The following is a 20419-nucleotide window of genomic DNA, read 5'->3' on the forward strand; positions in this document are numbered from 1 at the left end:
TGTCTGATGCACAGACCTTCATCTAACGATGCACGCTTCATGCTGTTCAAGGGCGATAACTCTTTGCCTCTCGGGACTGCAGTAAATGCAGTGATCTGCCCTTGACAGTCCTAACGTCTGCTTCTACCATTCGGCGAACTGGACAATCGTCTAGGACACACAGTAAGGACGGTGCAGATATGTATAAATGTTTGACTGAGGATTGACAGTGTTATATTTGCAGGGCCAGTGTGCATGCTCAGTCATCGGACCCTACATAATGTCAATGACAGTGATGATATTAGCCGTCTTGTCGAGTTCAGATCTCTTCTCAGACACGCTATTTTTTCTCTGTATGTGTTTACAATGCTGGCTGCTTCACCTTAGTTGCTGGCTAGGAGTAAAACAATAATTTCCCGCCCATCCCATAAGATTTACATTATCTAAAACTTGCAGTAAATAACCACATGTCTAGGAGACAATGTCTTTAGTTTTGTTCAATACATTTATAACTATTTCTGTTTCAACGATAAACTTTGGAAATTTCCGATGAATTCAAAAGATTTAATAAAGAAACCACTAAATTAAACAGAGGCTGATGGGAGAAAAAGATTAATGCTTTGATGTCACTAAGCACTATGCAGTTATGCATCATTTATAAGTCTCAGGAAATAACTCTGAGGATGCAAGCTTTCATGGATCAACACCTGCTGAATCTTAGCCCCTTGCTGTGCATTTTCCTATCCGCTGGTGATCTGATATCATATCCTTCTTGGGAACAAAATTAACGTTATCAGTAAGGCACAGAACTTGATTTAGAGACAGCAGTACAGCAGATGCAACAACTTAAGAGATATTTCAAGAATCATGCACTCACTCGCACAGAGGCAGACATCGGAGACCTCGTTACAGAATATGCACATGTCTCATATCTATACAAAAATAATGGCTGTTGAATTTCGCCAACACTACACAGAGTGGAGGAAAAAAGGTCAGCTCTCGACGACCTCTAGTGACGACCTCGCCTAACGATATAGCCGCAGGCAAGGGAGGGCGGTGGCTGCGGTGGAGAGGAACTAATTGAAAGCTTTTTAATTAAGCTCCAACCCAGGACACCGTGTGTCTATGCTCGAACTTTTCCATAGACCCGGTTGTTGGTGTGACCTCCACTGCTGTATGTGATATTTAATCGACCACTCACCCGGGACCGTCAGTTCGTTTTGGGGTGGAGTGGGAGGGTTCTAATCAAAGAAAAGTAATAAGCTATGTGATAGTGACGATGTCTAGGAGGTCGACAGACTGCTTGTTTGCCGTATCAACACCTAGCAACACACTAACTGTGCAGCAGGGGTCTCAGTCTGTGAGGTGTCAAGGTGTTACGATCTGATCGATATTAATACCATTCTGACCACACACACACACACACAAATTAAGCACGCAAATACACCCCGGACACACACAACTCAACGTGCGTGTACATAAATCAAACACTCGTTTATATATATATCTCACTCACACACACACACAGAGTGGCGTAGGAAGACGCTCGGCTTTGGGAGGCAAACTCCATGCCGACAGTGAACGACGTTCACATTCTTGTCCCCTCAGCATCTTTTTATCTGTTGTCTGCCCCACTTACCCGCTCCGTTTCCTATGCCACACACACACAGTCTAAGAGGGTAACGTGCGGGAGAGTCTTTGGTCGACCTGACCTCCTGCCTCATTCGACCAAACCTACCACTACCAAAGCTCGCGACACAAGAAGGCGTCTCTTCACCTGCACGCTGCCCCAGTCACAGTGTTCCTTCTCCATACACCTCCCGGGTTGAACAGCTGAAGGCTGGCACTGCAGGTTAGTGCACGAGACCAAACCATTCCTCTCTCACAGGAGCGCAGCTGCGGTCTCTGTTTAAATTCACGCAAGATGCGGTGCTTCTCTTTATAAAATTATACCAGGTACGTTTTCCTTTTTTTTTTTTTTTAATTTTCAAGGATGTTAAATGTTGATTGACGATGCGCGACACTAGTATCTTAATTTTGTTACAGAATTTCGTAAAATTTTTTCTCATTTTTCTCCAACTCTCACGATCTCATTACGAAGTGATCTTGTTTGAAACATTCTTACTGTTGGTAGACAGCGGTTACAAATGTGTTTCTTTAGCGCGTCGCTCGTCTAATAGGTCAATAACAAATTCATGTCCATCGAAAATACAAAAATAAGCCGCTCTCGCTTCCTGTAGTAAGCCATCGAGATGTTCCTGAGACAAGTTTCTGTGCGCGCGACTAACCTGGAACGCGAGAGGTTTGCGCAATGTCGTGCGTGAGACAGAAAGATTAAAGACTTTGAATGAGATACATGAGGTCTCCTGTTACAGCAATTTCCATAACATTGTCAGTTGTCAGAGTCACAGTTTTAATCTTCACTCAGCGGGTTGCCAGTACCCTGCTTCGTGAGCTAGGTGTTCATGTCTCTACACTCTGCCGTGTACTCGAGGGCCGACTGACTAACAGTCACCGCTTCGACGATCACAGTGTTACCTGTCCCAGGACGCGATCGCGATTACTGTGATTAGTCAGGTTCTCACAACCAGCAGACACTGTTGCTGTCTGCTGCTGCGGTGCACACGTGACTACGTTGTTGCGACGCGTGCAGGAACAGCACGGAGACAATTATTTTCTTGCTAGGGGGTCCCCTGCTTTATGGAGGCAATACTTGCGCTAATGTGGATGCACCAGCGTTTGTTTCTCTGTCTGTGTGTGTGTTCTTACGTTCCTTAGTCGAGTGGTTGTCTCTATGTGAGTATTATATGTGTTTGTGTGTGCGTTCCTTAGTGTGTATGTATATTTATTTATGCCTGTGGGTGCCTCTGTCCGTCTGTGAATGTTGCTGTGTGGGTACGTGTCTAAGTTTGTATACCTTTGCGTGACTTTGTGTATTGTCTCTCTCAGCGCATATTTATAATTATGTGTAAATAGGTGTGCGTGCGTAAATGAAGCACGTGCACCTGTGTATGTGTGTGTGTGGAGAAAGAGCATCAAAGACTTGAGAAGCGTGCAGTCTGTAATCAACAAGGTCGTCACGAAAAAGTGGAATCCGTCATCTCTGGCAGATTGTCATCTCCACAGATAATTCCGCCTTCAGCTTCTTAAAATCTCAGAAAGGAGACGATTCCATTTAATAAAATCATTCTTAGCGTTGTCGGATTTCCGGTCTTCTGGATCACGACATGGGGAGCTGTGGAGGCGGCCTGGCTATGCCTTACAACTGGACCATTTGAGTCAAAGTGTTGTGTGTGCTAATCATGATCCACTTTAATCCAGGTTTACAAGCCCTATAAACTCGCTCTAGAGTCTGGGATTATGCGCCGTTCAGGTGTGTTTTTTTGATTTAGAGCACGGAGTTCTTTCTCTTACCTCGATTGCGATGTCGTCCAGTTAAAGATGTCATTCATGTTCATCGAGTTAAAAGAAAACAAAGCAAAGGATATGTACCGGACAGAAACTTATACAACTTGTAATGGTTTTCGTGGGGTTCATGATTTGCATGGTTAGTCTTTTAGCTCTTTGCATGTTCCTTTTTACCGTGTGACGTCAGATGAGTACCAGGCAGATTAAAAAAAATTAAAAGCCAAATTTTGTGAATGTTGCCAATGCAGGTACCTGGTTAAGATTTTTAAAAGCAGAAAACGAGATCAACCCTATTTCACGCAAAAACAAGCTGAATAAGTCATTAGTGTCGTCTAAGGATGATAAATTGGTTTGACTGGTGAGCAGCTACTCATATTCAAGTACCCTTCCAGTGTCGTTTGCGAGACTTAAGCCTCTTTAATGCCACGGCAAACAGTGGGCCGAGAGATGGCACTAGCAGCAGTCGCCTGGTCCCAGCACATGTTTGTAGCCACACAAGTTACCTCGGAACAGGTACTAAGTCGGATTATCTGCGCTTGTTCAGCTGTTGAGACACCTGGCCAGGGTCCGGACTTTGTTTGAAAGACGGGTATAAGCCGGGTGTCAAAATGAAGCATTACAAAGCAGCTCTTTTCTTGTAGTCAAAAGATTTGCTAATATATTTAAACAAATAGCATTTTTATTATAGTTATGAAAAATGGCTCTTATATGTGTATTGTGTGCATGCATGCACGCACGCTTGTGTGTGTGTGTGTGTGCGTGGGGGGGGGGGGATTTTCATCGATCCTTCGATCGATCTACTTATACCTATAGTTAAACATTTACACACACACATAACAACTTTATGTATATGTACACACATTCCTGCATGCACACACACACACAAACACAATTGCAACGTAACCTTTATCATCCTACGCTAAACATGTTTAACTAAATTTCTTCGTTAAAGAAAGCTTTAGAAAAACGTTATGTACACTACTGCCATTTTTGTATTTCATCTAATAATTTTGTTCATCCTATTAGCGAAACTGAAGAATATGAAGACAATCTGGTAAAAAGCAGCGTCGGAGACATAGGTGTATCGCCAGCACCATGCCGATACAGATCCGTGTGGTGGTGCCTGCTGCAGCAGTCAGTGACCCATGGGAGAGCGGAACCGACGATGCTGTTGAGGACAACGCTGACGATGACGCCAGTAGCAGGAACAACAGCAACGCCACTGGCAACCTCAACAGACGAAAGATCGTGACAATGAAAAAGAGAAAGGTAGTCCATCGTCGGTACCGTCCAGTCTCTGCGCCCGTGGTGCGATTGAGACCCCAGGTGAGAAGCTACAACTATTAGGTTCACCTCGTATCATCTCACAGGAAAATCTAATAAAAGAAGAAATCCGTGTACACTAAACCTGTATAAAGAAGATACTCAAAGTAACAGACACTGACCAAGTTCTGCTGCTACAAAGCAGAAATCAAACAGAAATCAAAACACAAAAACAATATTCTTCTTCCTCTAAAACAAAACAAAAGTCAATTCATTCTTGTTATCTTTCTTTTTGTGGGTGAAAATAGTAGCAGTGCAGCAACAAGGAGGAACTGTCACTAACCGTAGTTTGTCACTTGACCCTGTCCTTTGAGGAGCTGTTCCTCGAGGCGTGATTGAGAACTCTTACATGTGATTTACAACTCACTGTATTGATCTTCAGCTTTTAAAGGTCACAGTCAGGGCCTGTGAGACTGCAAGCCTTTGCCCTCTCACCTGTGCAGCTATAAATACTTCCTATCGCTTGTAGTCGATGTCCTAGTCCAAGGAGTTACGAGAACAAAGTCAGGCGTTGTGTTCCTTTGTTTTCCTTCATCTTCTTCTCTGTCCCTCCTCTTTCCCCGTATCTGTAACTGAGCTGATGACCTGCTGTACCGAAAGTGTTAGCATTGACATAAATACAATGGCAAAAATCTAGAGACAGTCGGCAGCTTCAAATATGCGGGTTCATTTTAATGTCGTCGAATGTTTGACAAAATTTGAAACGTTCTGGACTTCGGTCAGCATTGTTCACTAAGCTCAAACTTGCTTGCTAATACAATAGGACTTTGAGACACTTGGCAAATTTGACCCGATGATATGACACACTGTTGATGCCCGGTCCATGGGTCATCAGGGCTTGAGGTTACTATAAAGACTTCCTAAGCTGTGAATATGCGCTTTTCCTGTGACTTATGCTCACCCATAATCGGCCTAAAGGCACTCCACGCCAGACTTTACTCCAGCTAATCTCACTAATTTATGGAAAGTACTTACGTTTCACAGCTTGTTTACCAGGATCTTCTTCGGGACTTCGACCAGAAAGAAGACGAAAATATTTTGGTTTTCTGCACACCTCTGAGGCCTGTAACTGTTTACCGGTTTTGCTGCTGGTTCTACATTACTTGGGGTATAAACAATACCTGTCGTCTGTAGTTACGGCCGTGGAATATGATTAAGTCTAAATTTGGAGTCGGTGTTCTTTCAAAAATAAAACTGACAGGAATAAAAGCAGAATCATATAAATTACAGAATACATCGTGAAAGCGATGAACTGATGTCATCAATGCCTTCTCCAGCTGATCAAAAACCCTCGACTGCTTGTCTGTGCACGACCCTAGCAAAGTCATTGCATGGCTCTATGTCTGGCCTTGCCTTTCTGCTTTTGTTTTTTATGGGTTTTGTTGTTGTCGTTTTATTTGTTTGTTTGTTCCGTGTCATCTCTTTCTTATCTTCAGCTCCCCTATCTACCCAGTATGCATTGAAATTTTTTGATTTGTTTCTTTGCTTGCTGGTACGTGCGTGCGTGCGGGCGTGCAACACAACACCTTTGAAATTTGCCCTTTTCACCAAAATCAAGTGGGATATCGGAGTCTTAAGCACAGCTTGTCACCCTGTCTCAGCTTCTTTACATCAAGACTTTGTGCATGTTTGCACACACGAACTATTGATTCCATGTGCATGGTGAAAAACAGACTCGAAATGGACATTGTGGGTAATGGATCGCCCGATATCCTCGCCCACCGAGTCTCTCAAAGCGTCAGCTTGGACAAAAAAATAAAAAAAATAAAAAAATGCACTGATTGATGAATTACACAACATTCTTCTAAGCCCCGTGACGGGCTTTCTTTCCAAATTTATTGCGCAATCGCTGATGTGGTTTATTCGTTTAGAGGTTTTATTTCTGTATTCCCTGACGACCTTCCCTAGGCAGATGAGCGAGGGAAGGAACTGGCATAAAGTTAACGATCGCAACACTTGCTGCTAAATAGAAAAAAGTAACCACATATCATAACACGAGAGTCATTACATTTCATTCCCCGTTTTTTGTGAATCTGTAATCTGTCTCTCATTTTGAGAAGAAACAATTCCATTCAGCATGTGGTAAGCTAAAAAATCTCTTTCTCTTCTCTACCTTCTTTTCCGTTAAACGTTCCTCCCTAATTCTTCTATGTCAGCTGTGTTAATTTCTTCTTGTGTGCCATCTAAATTTTATCTGCACTTAATTTATTTCTTTAGGTGAGAGACATTTTGTCAGTCAAGCGTGGCGTTCGGTTGACTTGAAAAGTGTGCGACTATATGACAACGGCATTTTACAATTTTTTTTTTTCAAAATATTTCTCCGTAAAACCTTTGGCCATCTCAGCAGAAAACGAAGAAAATACATCTTTCGTATTTATTTCGATCCTTTCTTTGCTTGTTGCAGTTGCCAGTCAAGCCTTGCGATATCAGAATTAATGTGGCCAGTACCTACAGTAAGTGAATTCTGACTTTCTTACTTCTTTGTCACGATTTTCTTGACGACAACGTTTTGAAACAAAACTCATGTTTTGAGCTTATTTTCTTACAAGCCATCAGCGCACCATTTACCGAAAGTCTAAAAACTAATTGAAATCCTTTTAGCTTTCAACAGCTAAGTAATTTCTGTTTAGTTTTTCTTTGTTTTCCGACCTTAGCCAACCAAACTTTTCTCTAAATGTGTGCCGACAGCAATAATCAAAATATTTTTGTCTGTCTTTCATTAAATATTCAAGAGCATGTCCCCTCCTACGTCGATAACAGAAACCATTGAAGCGATCACCGGGAAAAAAGGAGCGTATGAGAAGAAAGTTTAAAAGATGGGGCCAGATTTTAGACCAGACATAAAAATAAAAATTAAAAAAAATACAGGCTGTTTCAAGTGTCCATCGCCTCTATCCTCTTCTTCAACTCTCCCATCCCCCCATTATCAATGCATTCAACGATTGCTCAGTCCAAAGCCAGACCAGTTTTCCTTAACAGTTTTTTCTTTTTTTGACAATTTGCATCCTCCGCACTATACTTTGTTTGCCAGCGAGCCTTTGCCTCCCCCGGTTCCTCTACTTGGAATACTCTCTCCTGGCTCTGTCGCCAGGCTGACTCTTTCAGTGGTTCCATGCGGCAGCTTAAGACTCACTTTTAACAAATGATTTTCAGGCACTCTTCAGTGCCTTCAACTATTTGTCACATTATGATATTATGAGCTTCTAGAGCAACGCTCTAAGTTTCCTTGACTTCCAAGGGAATTCTGTCCCAACACTGAAATCAATGTCAACAGTATTTTGCTGAAATTTAAAGCATTTTTAAGCATTTCATCTTTCTCTTAAGGTCACCTACTAAAATATTGATTAGCTTCAAGGAAAGTTTGTGTCATAAGATGTTATAAAAAAAAGTATCAAACAATCTCATTTATTTCGGAAAATTCAGAAATTTTTAATGCGCGATATGAAACCTTTTCTAGTCCCTCCCAGCAAAAGATTACCCCCACCCACTGACGCGGACTGACAGTTGGCGACAGCTTCACCCTCTGTGGATGATTACAAAGCGAGCAAGGGACCCCGTGACTCTCTCCACAGCACAAAATACTTGGTCTGACGATAGAGATCGACTGTTCGACGCACGGCCGCAGGCTTTTATCGACCGTCCTCCGCATCAGACGTGTCACGTGCACGCTCATCTCGCTGGCAATAGCTGTGAGCACGTGTTTTGCCGCGTGCTCGTGTAGTTTCAAGTCCCGGCTTACCTTTTGCTTCTCCTCCACCCCCATCCCCATCCTCCCTGCTACAACTCCCAGCTGACTCATTATTTGACCGCAAGAAGAAAGAGGAGATTCAGATAGTGCGAACTGAAAACGAGGCTTCTGGTGGGGGACAAGATGGTGGCTATTCATTGACCGTAGACATTTGGCTCGGGAGATGGATGTATGGTACTTTTTCTATCAATAAATATGTTCTAGAAAGTTAGCCGTGACTGGAAATACAGCGTACAACTCTACTTGTTGCCTGGTAGAAAAAGGTAAGTCGAGTGCGTGTGTTAGTATGTGTGGGTGTGTCTCGTTCTCCATGCGTCTATGTGTCTGTGTGCACAGACATGGAAGACGAACATGAGTACATAATGAAGACGGCCTTGACCGCTTACAACAGGCATAAGCTGAGCGAAGACAGCGACCAGTCCTGTTTAACATCACGGGTGAAGGACGAGGTGGGTCTGGAGGAAATCGTTCAGAACGGCCCAGGTCACCGAGAAAGTCCAGAAGACAATGGTGTGAGCTGTCGGCCAGACTCCAGTCGCGGCTGTCCCACACTTTCATCGTCGTCGAGCAGCAAATCCGAGCAACCATCGTCTTCGTCGTCGACCAACATCGTGGGGGGACCGAGGATGAAAGTCGTCCAGTTGTCGCTGTGCACGCTGAGGGATGCTTATGGACGCGAGTTGCCTCCTATGCCGCACACACACAGTGTGCCCATGTCGAGGCCGTCGTCCGCCTTTCCTTCCAGATACAGTCCCACAAAGAAAGGTGGTGAGGCCAGTAGGTGCGACCCGGACATACGCAACAGGTCTGGAATGGTTTGGCAAATGTCAAAACATATTTGAAGACGGGTTTAATGTTTCCTTTCTATTAATACCTTTTTTTTCATTCATTTATTCCTTCTTTATAATGCTTGGACGCGAATGACGTGGATAACTTCAAATGGCTTAGCTGTAGCAGTTGTACATTTCACCATTGTATAGCTAGACAATAAGAGATCTTAACAATAACCTAATCTCCATGTCAAGGTATTGGATCGATGATGATAACAACAACAACAACAACAACAACAACAACAACAACAACAACAACAACAAAAAACTTAGGACAATTTTAACCGTTTTGTCTACTTCTTCAAAGGTCATTTGGTAATAGACATGTTATTTTAAAAAGCCCAGACTAGCACACCCAGCGGTTCTAGAAAAATTCTATTTCAGCCTTTTTGTGTAGTTGCCCCTAAATTTTGGCGTGCCGAGCTAATGTGAAGGTTCGGAGAGTCTTTCCCCCGCTAATGGTCCAGTGGAGTGCATTTTTTTCTAATGACTGAGATCGGTGTGGGATACTATTTAAAAAAAAAACATTTCTTCATCCTCAAGATACACGACTACAAACAGGACCATGCACAGAAATAGGCCAACAACACTGACGTCAGGATTGTTTACGAATATATTTACGTTGTTAAATCCTAGGTCGATGAACTATATAGCTTATTATGTTACTTAGGCGTAATTTCTGTACAAAGGTGAGGTCACGACTTTGACCTTCTCTGTATGATAACATTTTTAGGCGTGCATTTCAAGAATAGAAGTGGGAAGAAGAGTATTCACCTTCATTTTGACAGCTAGTGTCTCTTGTGCTGAGCTTTACTCACTCATTGGTAGAAAATGTTCATCCTGATAGACTATCATAAAGGAAGCCACTGCCTCCTACATTTGCGATCGATCATGTTAACTCTTGCGAACATATTAGATGGGTATTACATAGTGCAGGAACGCCTCCCTTTATACCAACATTGTACCCGTGACTCATTAAATTAACTTCTCCAGATTTTGTTTTTTCTACCCCGATTATAGACTTTTTTGTTATGTTGTGTTGCTCAGAGTTTATTGTTTTCCTGTTGGATAACGTAACAATCCCAACTGATTTTTAAAAAGTGTTCCCTGCCCTCCAGGGCATCTAAATATAACTCCCCGCTGCACACGTCAATAAGTAAGTCTGTAAAGCCAGCCCCCTCGTTGGGTCAAAAGCGAATGAAGTCCTTCATCTGCCGTTCAGTGCGGCAGCTGTGTTCTTTATACGTCCGCGTTCTGATCGATTTATCCCGTTGTCAACGAAAGATTTCGTGAACCACATGAGGCTTGCCTGTGAACTGAAGCTATAGTGCATCAAGGCTTGTCGTTACTGGTGTTATTATCATAGTGCACATGTTCTTAACACTGAGTGCTTGGTACTTGCTTGGTCACTAGCTTCATGTTTGTACATTTCACGTTGGTCTTCTATCTAGCATCATTATCCCCTCTTTTTCATTCACGTTTACTTCTTGTATCAAAAGGTTTTTAAATAATTCATAAAAGTGAGCCATTTTTAATCAGATAAACACTTTAACAAAAGGATAAAATAAAATGTCTTCCTATTTAACTTAATAATTTTACAGCTCTTTTAAGTCTGCTTTTAATTAACATTGCGATGTTGAGTTACAGAATTAGTAGACGTGTTTCGGTAAAATACAGTTAGTAGCAATTAAAGACCATCCTGTCTTCCCCTCGTTTTGACTGCGAGATCTCGTTCCTTTTCTGCTGCTGTGTTGTGTCTCTACATATTTGGTTTTTGTGTTACAGTGTGTAAATGCGATGTGAAAATCTGCATATTAGTCGTAGTGGTAGTTACAAAGCAATTTCGGGACGAACATGAAATAGACTTTACCCATGGATTTTGTCACCTGTTGCAGTGCCAAAGATCTTTCTCCCCATCAACAGCAGGTAAGGTCTACTCTGACTTCCCCGAAGACAATGGACGCACCTCTCTCTCGCTCAGCTGCCTACCGCTTGCGCAACCGCACCACTCACTCCTGGTCACAGGACGCCTCCGCCAACAGCAGCACCCACGACCCCATGACCATGAGCTGCCCCAACGCTCGTTCCCTGGAGGAACACATGCGCAAGGCGCGCACACACGTGCCTCGTGACCCTAACCCTTCCCCTGTCATCGTCAAAGCCAAAGGAATCGCTTCCCCCGCCACGTCACCTGGCGGTGGTGTAGGACAGAACCAGAGACCTGCATCCTGCTACACTTACGATGGTGGCTTCTTCCTGAGTCCCAGCAACGCCAAGGACTTCGTCATCCACCCGGACTGGGTCAGTGAGGCCATAACGGTCAACAAGGTCTCCTTATTGGAGCGCGGCGGTCGTTCGCGGACTCCTGCCAAAAGCACTGCGGTGCATGGGAGCGGCGCTGCTGGGGAGAGTGGTTCCTCTCAGCGAAGAGCACGCAGATGCAAAAGCGCGCCACCACCCAAACACCGCAACCCCATCACCTGGAGCTGAAGGTCTTTGTAAATTACTGTTTAGTTTTTTACCCCGACGTATTTTCATACTGCTGAGGATTTACTTTCTGGATGTCACACAGTTGAGACTACTAGAGATTACAGTGAGTTTGCCAGGAATGTTTCATATGGAAGGACTTCCTGGAGCAATTGCAGATATATATATATACACGAACAAACAAGAACAAACCTGCGCTCGTGCACATACACACAACTTTCAAGCATTCTGTAAGTAATGGACATGCTCCCGGGCTTACGTTCGTATGTCGATGTAACAACATGCTTCTGCCTTCGAGCTTAAGGCTCTTCTTTTGTCAAACTTTGTCAAACATGTGTTTATATTAAGAAAGGCCTTTAGTCTGCGCTCGCGCGCACACACGTGTGTGTGTGAGAGAGAGACCTAATGCTTTTGCAGTCACAGATATTAAGGAAGAAAGTAGTTTCAATGGTCTTTACATTCTGCTCAGTCTGAGACGCACCTAAACACAAAATAAACACACACGCACACACAAAATATGATTCGTTGATACATATTTTGCTGTTTATATGCCACAGGATTTTTTCGTTCTTCATATTTCTTGTTTTTAATAACTCCCAAGTTCAGGGAATACCCACCCGCATCCAACAGAGAGAGATATATATTGAACATTATAAAATAAAGTGGTGAAAATACAGCAGCTACCATATCATTTAATAGGTGTCAGTTCTAATATGAAGTTTTTATACGAGAAACAAGAAGGAACAGATTTGCACATTTTCCAAAGTCATTTCTTATGTCACCACAGTTTCGAACACTATCTACTCTTTCTTTGTTCGGTATCTTAAGAGCTTCCATCGCTGCAGGCTATTCGTTGCCATCGTAACCACTACCATATCTCTTCAGGCTTATTCTACGCGGTGCTTTCGATACTTATATTTCTGTGACTGTCATGTTTACCATAATATAATTGTATTTTTACCATGATACATGGTATTTAAAGATTTGTGCAATAAAGATTATATCAAGATTAAAATGTTGGTTGATGATTACATGGGTATGATACGCTATTGTGGGTGTGGGGGTCTGCGTGCGTTTAGGATGTGCGTTTGTCTGCGCGTTTTGCTCAACGCTCGTGAATCGCTAAACCATATGTAGGTGTTTGCACGAACAAGAATGCAGGGGGTGGGGAGAGATGGGCAGCAAAGAGGAATAGGAGAAAGAGAGGGACCAAACCGAGGACACGATAAAGCGCAGTTTCCACACACACGCACACACGAGGAGAGGACTTGTATAATGGAAAACTTTTAAAACCCCTGGTTTTGGCAAGACTGTCCATCGCAGTGGTATGAAAAGACAGTGCTCACACAGCACACACTTTTCTTCCTGTGCTTGAGCTGCGACATCCATCACACGGGTTCACAAACTACGTAGCCGACAACACGTATCTTGACTTTCCCAAGCACCACTTCCGGCGCCGGTGAATGTCATTTCCTAGCTAGTGAGACATGGGATGCGACGATCATTCAAATTAACTGTCACTCTCGCATCAGGTGGACCGCAGAGATAGGCTCTGCCGTGTGTTAACTTTACATTGCTCGGCGATCAAAGTGTGTCCAACGCCACCCACAGGGAAACCGACTGGATTGCACAATCCTGAAAAAAAGTTATAAAGTGTAATAATAGATATCTTGGATTTTGCAACTTGTGATGTAATAGGCGTGAAACTAAAACTGACGGTTTGTTCGTTAGTGATGTTTCTTGGGAAAATGCATCTGCCACAAAAGGTCAGAGGAATTATCATCTTTTCCTAAAAATATCGAAGCTGTAATTTAAATTTGTTCGTATCATGTAAGATGTTAACGTTTGAGAAAGCTGTCACTTAAGTAATAGCAGCTTTTATTTTGCGACACTTACACGGAAGGGGGTAAAATTCGAACTTAAAAAGCGGAAATTCTCAGTAGTTCATGCGTTGATCTTCATTGTAACGCCGAGGAATGCCTCGCAAGATCTGGGCGACTTGTAGAAGATGGATGATGCTGAAGAACTTCAAACTGCACCACGACAGACCAAAGGACTTTGTTCATTTCTGGGTAAGTGTGCTGCATCTTAATGCTACAGTAATTCGCTCCGTAAACGGATACTCTTCTTTAAATAATTATTTATCCGTTTAATGCGAGCCCACATTCATTCTCTTTCTTTCTGTATGTTTGTGTGTGCGTGCAAGTGAGTGCACACTTGCATTTATGTGTATGTTTTATGTGTCTCTCCACATTTCCATGTTTTTGTGTGTGTTCCGGGATATTTTTCTTTTTTAATATTCTCTTTCTTCTCTCCAAACTTCCTTGTCCGCTCATCAGATGCTTCATTACTGGTAATAAGAAATTCTGTTGACATTTCCAGCTCTTTCCCTCCTCTTTGCCGTATGCAATTTTCGTGACGGGGGTGTCCGTCTACACAGTAGTCATGGGACTGGTCAGCGGCTTTCTGAGTGTTTACGGAGTCAAGATCTTTATCTGGCTGACCTACTGGTCCTTCTTCACCCTCACGGCCAGGTTCATCGTCACGGCAGTCAACGCCTGGCGGTACATCGTCTTCACTCGTCGCAGTCATCGTGCAGCTAATCAGGCAACGAGCCATTGTGAGCAGTGGAGAATTCACTTTAATATCAACAGCTAGACATACAGACAAGCAGACAGGCAGACATGCGAAAAGGAGATTTCATTTGATATAAAGTTAATAATCAAATGAAATAGTTTATTGAAAAAAGTAGTTTCGAAAAGAGCACAGAGGCAGAATTATTTTGTAACTTGTTTCACGATTTGCCTGGGATTTAGCTTTTGCTAACTTCTCTCATTGTTGATAAATCTGTGTACTTTATGGTATAGTATTTTCTGCCTGTTTATCGTACTGTCATAAGGAGGAAATTTTTTTTTCTTAAGTAGTGTTATAAAATATAAGAACAAATTAACAATAATAATGATAGGTTAGACTAAATACTGAATGTCGACAAAATCAATAAATCAATTACAATATACATGGCACCGATAACCGTCTGTTGCGTAAATTTTTTCTCATGTCAACCATGTCTGATATTCGTTTCTCTTAAATAACTGATAAATACAAACGATTGCAGGTCCAGATATGCCAGTTTTATACAAAATACAATGGCTGCTACAAAACATGTCTAACTGCTCCGCTGTTATAGTGGCTGGTCTCTACTGGATCGTCCTGTATTCAGGTAGGTGAGAAATATTGCCACTGTAAATCTTTACGTTTCCACGTTCATCATCATCATCCACCACCACCACTATAATAAAAAATCACCACCACTTTATTATTATTATTACAGGACAGCCAGACACGTTCATCAGTATTAACTCCCACGCCTTGAACTCGGTGCTGGTGATCGTCGACGTGATGGTGTCACGCGCGCCCGTGAGGGTGCAACACCTGGTGTACACCTTTCTCTTCATGCTGGTGTTCACTATCTTCACGGTGGTGTATTGGGCAGCCGGAGGCACGAACCACAAAGGGCAGCACTACATCTACTCTACCCTGGACTACACGCACAAGCCGTGGCTGGCTGTGGCCATGATCGCGGGCGTGCTGCTCATCGCCGTCCCGCTCGTCCAGATTATCGTCTACGGCTTCTTCCGGCTCCGCATCTGCATCGAAGGGCTATCTTCGTCCTTTGCAGCGAGGACAACGCAAAAAAGCTGTAATGGAGAAAACAGATGTGGCCCTGGGCACACAGTTGGTGGACTGGATCTTCGCTGCAGCAACGCGATGCATAATAAGGACAGAGAGGCAGGGGCGAGGCGGTGGTTGTTGTTGAGAAGACATACCTGGCGGCAAGGTTGACCAGCCGGTGTGCGGAGGAGGAAGAAGAAATGGATGACGTGGAGATGGACTTCGAGATGGACGTTGTCCCGCGACCGCCAATGTTGAGGAACGAAACGGCGCAGATCTCATGCACAGACTCTACGAATGCGTTGCTGGGCTCGCAGGACTACAACTAGCCTTGACAAACTACTTGGGGGAGGGGGAGGAGTGAGGCCACTGACCGCACACCCCAGCAAATAAACTACAGGGTTAACAATCTGTCTTAACCTTACCTAATTTCTATTAATATCCTCGCTTGATGAGGCTTTTGTCTTTCTTAGTGCTTGTTATAAGTACAAACAATCTAAATAAATTTAAACAGCTGCAGTTGAAAGACAAGTGACAACGTCTTGCGCAAACGTTTGGTGAAGTTTTCCTGCTGCTAGAAACTTATAACGCATATTACTGGCCACGAGAAGCCGATGGTGAAGAGTATCTTAAATCTGATTGTGTCAAAATTTCAGAAGCAATCATTTTATTTTGGAACGCTATGCTTCATGCATTTCTTTTAAAAGAGTAGTGTGTTTCTGATTGCAGCATTATCAACTTGTTTGCCACTAACGTAAGACAGTGACACAAAAATGCGCACTTGTACAAATCTAACTAGAGTTAATTATGTTTAACGTCTTACACAATGTTCCCAACCTTCACTAAGAATGAAAACCATTCTTCAAAGAAGCTCGCATTCGTTTATATTATAAGGAGCTTTCAATGTGTTCTATACACTACAATACGAACTGCATAAACAGAAATATCATCTAATGTTGTCTATTACAAACATTCTTCCTTTTCGGTACATAAAACCTAAATTCAGTTTTTGCAATTTAGAAAATAGAGCTTTCACTCTCTGCTTTATAATGGTGCAGCCTTGAGTGACACACAGAAGAGCTATATAGTACACGCCCTTTGGCTGTGAACCTTTGTCTCATCATAATACACACCGGAGAGAAACATGCCGATGATTCACAAAATTGAATTTTTATTGGCGAGAAATAGAAACAAGCGTTAAACCAACGGAACGAAGGCTGTATGTTTGGGGAATTTCTCTAGAACTAATCTCAAAGTGACAGAGTTAGCATGTGTGTGTGTGCATACACGCCATACAAATACATCTAAACATTTGTTTACGTATTATTACGAGTGCGGTCCAGTGAAGAAATATCTGACGCCCACTTAATTCAATCACTTATAATCGTTTTAAAATTCATGAAGGAAAAGTATCATTAACAGACGAAAATGCTGATATCGGTTATAAATTAAAATATCTTAACTAAAACTATTCCTCGTGTTGTTTGCCTACGTAAGGCAGGGCCTTCCAGCGCTCTTTCAGCCACTCATCGTCTTCCTCGTCGCTCTTGCTACATGTTCGTCCCCCTGCATCCGGAAGCGTCTCCTGGCTATCTCCCGCGGGTGTCTGCACATATTAATACTCGTGACTCTTCTCTCGCTGCAAGTTTTAGAATGTCGACCCACAGCACCAAAAAATGAAGAGGAGGGGAGACACAGACACAGCTATAACTAGCGCCCTCTAGATTTTTTAAAACTAACTTTTGCCTGATAGTAATAATGCAAAAAATTTAAGAGGCTAATGCGTATGCATTAGTACAGTGTGTCTGTATGTAAATGAGGATATTGTGCTGACCGACTTTTTGAAAATTCTCCACAAAACGCCTCAAGGCCACAGACACACAGCTCCAGTCTCACACGAGAAGTCCAGTCATGAACTAACAGTGAACGCGATTCAAGAAAGGCGACAAGGAACGGAAACCACAGACCATCTCCAGGGATGTAGCAGCTGTCTCCGCGGCAGGAAGATCAAAATGAGAAGGAAGTCTGACAGCCAGTCGCTGATCACTCGTGCTGACCTCAAGGTCAGCTGCTTTCTCGACGGTGGCGCTGCTGTGCACAGGACTGCAAGCAAAGGCGATTCTGTATTTACTATCGCATATTCTGTCTCATGGGAAGATCATACTTGTTCCAAAACAGTATAGATTATATTAGCTTGCATTACATCTCGTAAACCAAGTAGATTAATTACCTCCGGCAGGCAAAAGAGAGAGAAACAGTTTGTCCTAATTACTCTTAAAGATATAAAACGCAGCATGAATGCATGTATGTATGTGTGGGTCTTGTGTGTGCAAATTTTATGTGTCGGCGTGTGTAACTAAATTTGTTCCATGAATTAAAATAAATAACCAACTTTTCACTAAGTGGCAAATGGGAGTCGTGTTGTCTGAATACGTACGAACTCGAGGGAAACACCAACTGTTTATGTCGCAGCTGTTGAACATGCTGCTCCACAGCAAGATCTCTCTGCCTCTTCTTGCTAACCTTCGCAGTTGCCTTAACCTTTCTGAAATCGTCAATATCACTTTGGCATCGTCGGCATTGTTATCCTGATTGTTATCACCTTTACTATCACCAACACCGTCCTACACACTCACAACCACCACTAACACCACCGCCGACATCGAATCACGTTATTTGTTTCAAATTTCCGAATCATTCGACAAAATATGAGCTTTAAAACATAATTTCTTTTGGATATTTCAGACTGTCTTTGCTGAGCCATCACGCCACTTTCTGATTGCTGGCTCACATGGATGTATCAAACACTTTCATTAAAACTAATAAATGCGCATACTCACACTCCTATGCTCTTAGCGTTTATAAGAACAAGAACAAAACATGGACAACATACGAGGGACAGAAAACACAAAGAGGAACCAAATAACAAGAACAAGAACAATAGTTGAGAGTAACATGATATTGCAAAAGGAAGGGTGTGAAAAAGGACTAGAATTTGTCAATAACACACGCGCCCATGCCTAGCCATGAAGTCACATAACAAGAGTTCTAGTCATTTTTGAGCGTGGGTTCTATGGGACTAACTGTACTACCGTGACTCACGGAAACGTTTAGTTTAGAATACATGTATAATACAAAGCTTGGTGTGTCAGCCATCATTGTTTTTCAGCGGTACAACAGGCTTTTGGTGTATTTCCGCGATTTTTCAAGAAGTAAAGAGAATTGTGATGCGTATAAAGACTTTTAAAAATATGAAACTAACGAAACAACCAACATATAAGATCGTGGAAAATAAAATAACAGATTCATAAAGGCTGTAGAAATTGATCCCAATAAGGAACTTCGATCGGACAACTTGGTTATTTCCAAGTTTCACTCCAATCTTTATATACTGGGGCGCCCGTTAGTGTATTGGTAACTTCCGGCTACATAACTTTCATCCCATGTGACATTTCATAGACAACAATTTTGCATGTTACATTGCATGAGTGCGTGCGCGCCGAGATATGGCGCTATATAAATTCTATTATTATTATTAAGTAAAAGAGTATCGAGTATCATGTATATGTTTTTTATTATACACAAAAACAAATTATGTGTCAGATAGTAACAATTTTACGTTACATACCACATATGTTATTTACGTTTAAAATTGTACAAATACCTTAATTTCGACGGATGCGGAAGTTCTTGCACATAAGAAAAATGTCTTTTTGTTATGATCTCTTCAGTGTTGTTAGGTGTAGGGTGCTGCTCATCGACAAGGTGCATCTGTTGTGTAGTATATAAATGAATATTTATAATTATTTAGGGACAATTAAAGATATAATACACGAACTCTAAATAAATAAGGAGTGGTGATGCGTTACCGCTCTTCAGCTCGATCTCTCCTGGATCGAAAGAATCAAACGTATACAAGAATTACATAGGATTATATAATCTCTAATTTTATGTGTTACATAAAGGAAATAAATCTGATTAGTACAGAACATTACATTTAATGATCAATATATATTTATAACACATGCAGATGTATCTCTGTATGACGTCCGGTGTTTCTCTCTCTCGCTCTCTCTCTCTCTCGTGTCTGTGTGTGTGTGCGCGCACGCATGTGTGTGTAAAGGCGTCAACAAAACTTTATATTATTAGTCTTACATTTCTTGAAATATTAATCCTAGAAGTGCATTGATTTCCATCAACATCATCACATCGATTATTTCTGCAGATCCATCTGAATGGAAAGATACAAAAATTTAAACAAAATATACCCCCAAACCCAGTTAACTAGCTTCAAAATCATTATACATGTATATCATAGGAGAACACAAAGTCATCATGCAGGTTAATTATTACAGTCGATTATTCCCTTTTCTACATACTGAGGCATATTTTAATTGGATCGTTTGTATATTTGCAGTTCCTGCAATTAAGATACCAAAAATTGTCATACACACACATATACGTGACTTATAACTGACCCTGATTCTGTTCTCTGGTCATCTACATTCAGCCTGGTTAAAGGATTTTGAAAAATAATCTTTTTATCAAATCTACGTCCTTGTTGACAGCAGTTTTTTTCGACTGCTTCGTCTTCATCAACAAAAACGTCGCTGGTTCTCGAAAATCTTCGAACACATTTTGATGATCTGTTGGTTGTTTTTTTTTTTTTTTTTTTTTTTTTAACAGATGAAGAAAAAAAAAGTAATTAATTTTCAACGATTTACAAAATATTGAAACATTTTGTGAAAAATATCATTTGAACAATATTCTCAAAATTTTTATATTTTATGCTGTTATATAGGTGATACAGTGTACATTTTCAAAACTTTTGAACATGTAATGTAATCAAACCTTACACCGCAAAGGGCAAACAATACGCCATAATGCTACTCAAAACGCCGGACATGACATGGTGTCGTCTGCTCGAGTACATGCGTACTGCGTCATTACGTCATCATAATATGCGCTGACG

At 41.9% G+C, this 20419-nt stretch overlaps 3 protein-coding genes across 10 annotated transcripts; 2 read left to right on the plus strand and 1 right to left on the minus strand.

The window, feature by feature from the left end:
- The first annotated feature begins 38 nt into the window (after positions 1-38).
- On the plus strand, positions 39-12783 carry LOC112553527. 6 transcript variants are annotated; one of them, XM_025220788.1, is made up of 5 exons: positions 39-162; positions 4414-4713; positions 7115-7163; positions 8795-9263; positions 11184-12783. In XM_025220788.1, exons 2-5 carry the CDS (start codon positions 4483-4485, stop codon positions 11776-11778), a joined length of 1344 nt encoding a protein of 447 aa, XP_025076573.1. In that variant the 5' UTR covers positions 39-162; positions 4414-4482; the 3' UTR covers positions 11779-12783. The 6 variants fall into 6 exon arrangements, with proteins under 6 accessions (XP_025076573.1, XP_025076578.1, XP_025076574.1 ...); XM_025220793.1 differs by having other exon boundaries at positions 8795-9239; XM_025220789.1 differs by lacking the exon at positions 39-162 and adding an exon at positions 1631-1935.
- Positions 12784-13244: 461 nt separating this feature from the next.
- On the plus strand, positions 13245-16130 carry LOC112553530 (protein rolling stone-like). Its single transcript, XM_025220799.1, has 4 exons — positions 13245-13847; positions 14158-14395; positions 14891-14995; positions 15107-16130. Exons 1-4 carry the CDS (start codon positions 13752-13754, stop codon positions 15616-15618), a joined length of 951 nt encoding a protein of 316 aa, XP_025076584.1. The 5' UTR covers positions 13245-13751; the 3' UTR covers positions 15619-16130.
- Positions 16131-16455: 325 nt separating this feature from the next.
- Positions 16456-20401, minus strand: LOC112553531. 3 transcript variants are annotated; one of them, XM_025220800.1, is made up of 7 exons: positions 20304-20401; positions 19926-20093; positions 19603-19678; positions 19112-19218; positions 17885-17992; positions 17415-17550; positions 16456-17053 (listed from the first exon to the last, which is right to left on the minus strand). In XM_025220800.1, the coding sequence occupies exons 1-7, from the start codon at positions 20378-20380 to the stop codon at positions 16916-16918; spliced, it is 810 nt and encodes a 269-aa protein (XP_025076585.1). In that variant the 5' UTR covers positions 20381-20401; the 3' UTR covers positions 16456-16915. The 3 variants fall into 3 exon arrangements, 2 of the variants coding, with proteins under 2 accessions (XP_025076585.1, XP_025076586.1); XR_003097068.1 differs by having other exon boundaries at positions 16913-17053; positions 20299-20365; XM_025220801.1 differs by lacking the exon at positions 19926-20093 and having other exon boundaries at positions 20304-20386.
- Positions 20402-20419: the final 18 nt, after the last annotated feature.

Source organism: Pomacea canaliculata, linkage group LG13 (genome assembly GCF_003073045.1).
Source record: "Pomacea canaliculata isolate SZHN2017 linkage group LG13, ASM307304v1, whole genome shotgun sequence".
NCBI classification, from domain to species: domain Eukaryota; kingdom Metazoa; phylum Mollusca; class Gastropoda; order Architaenioglossa; family Ampullariidae; genus Pomacea; species Pomacea canaliculata.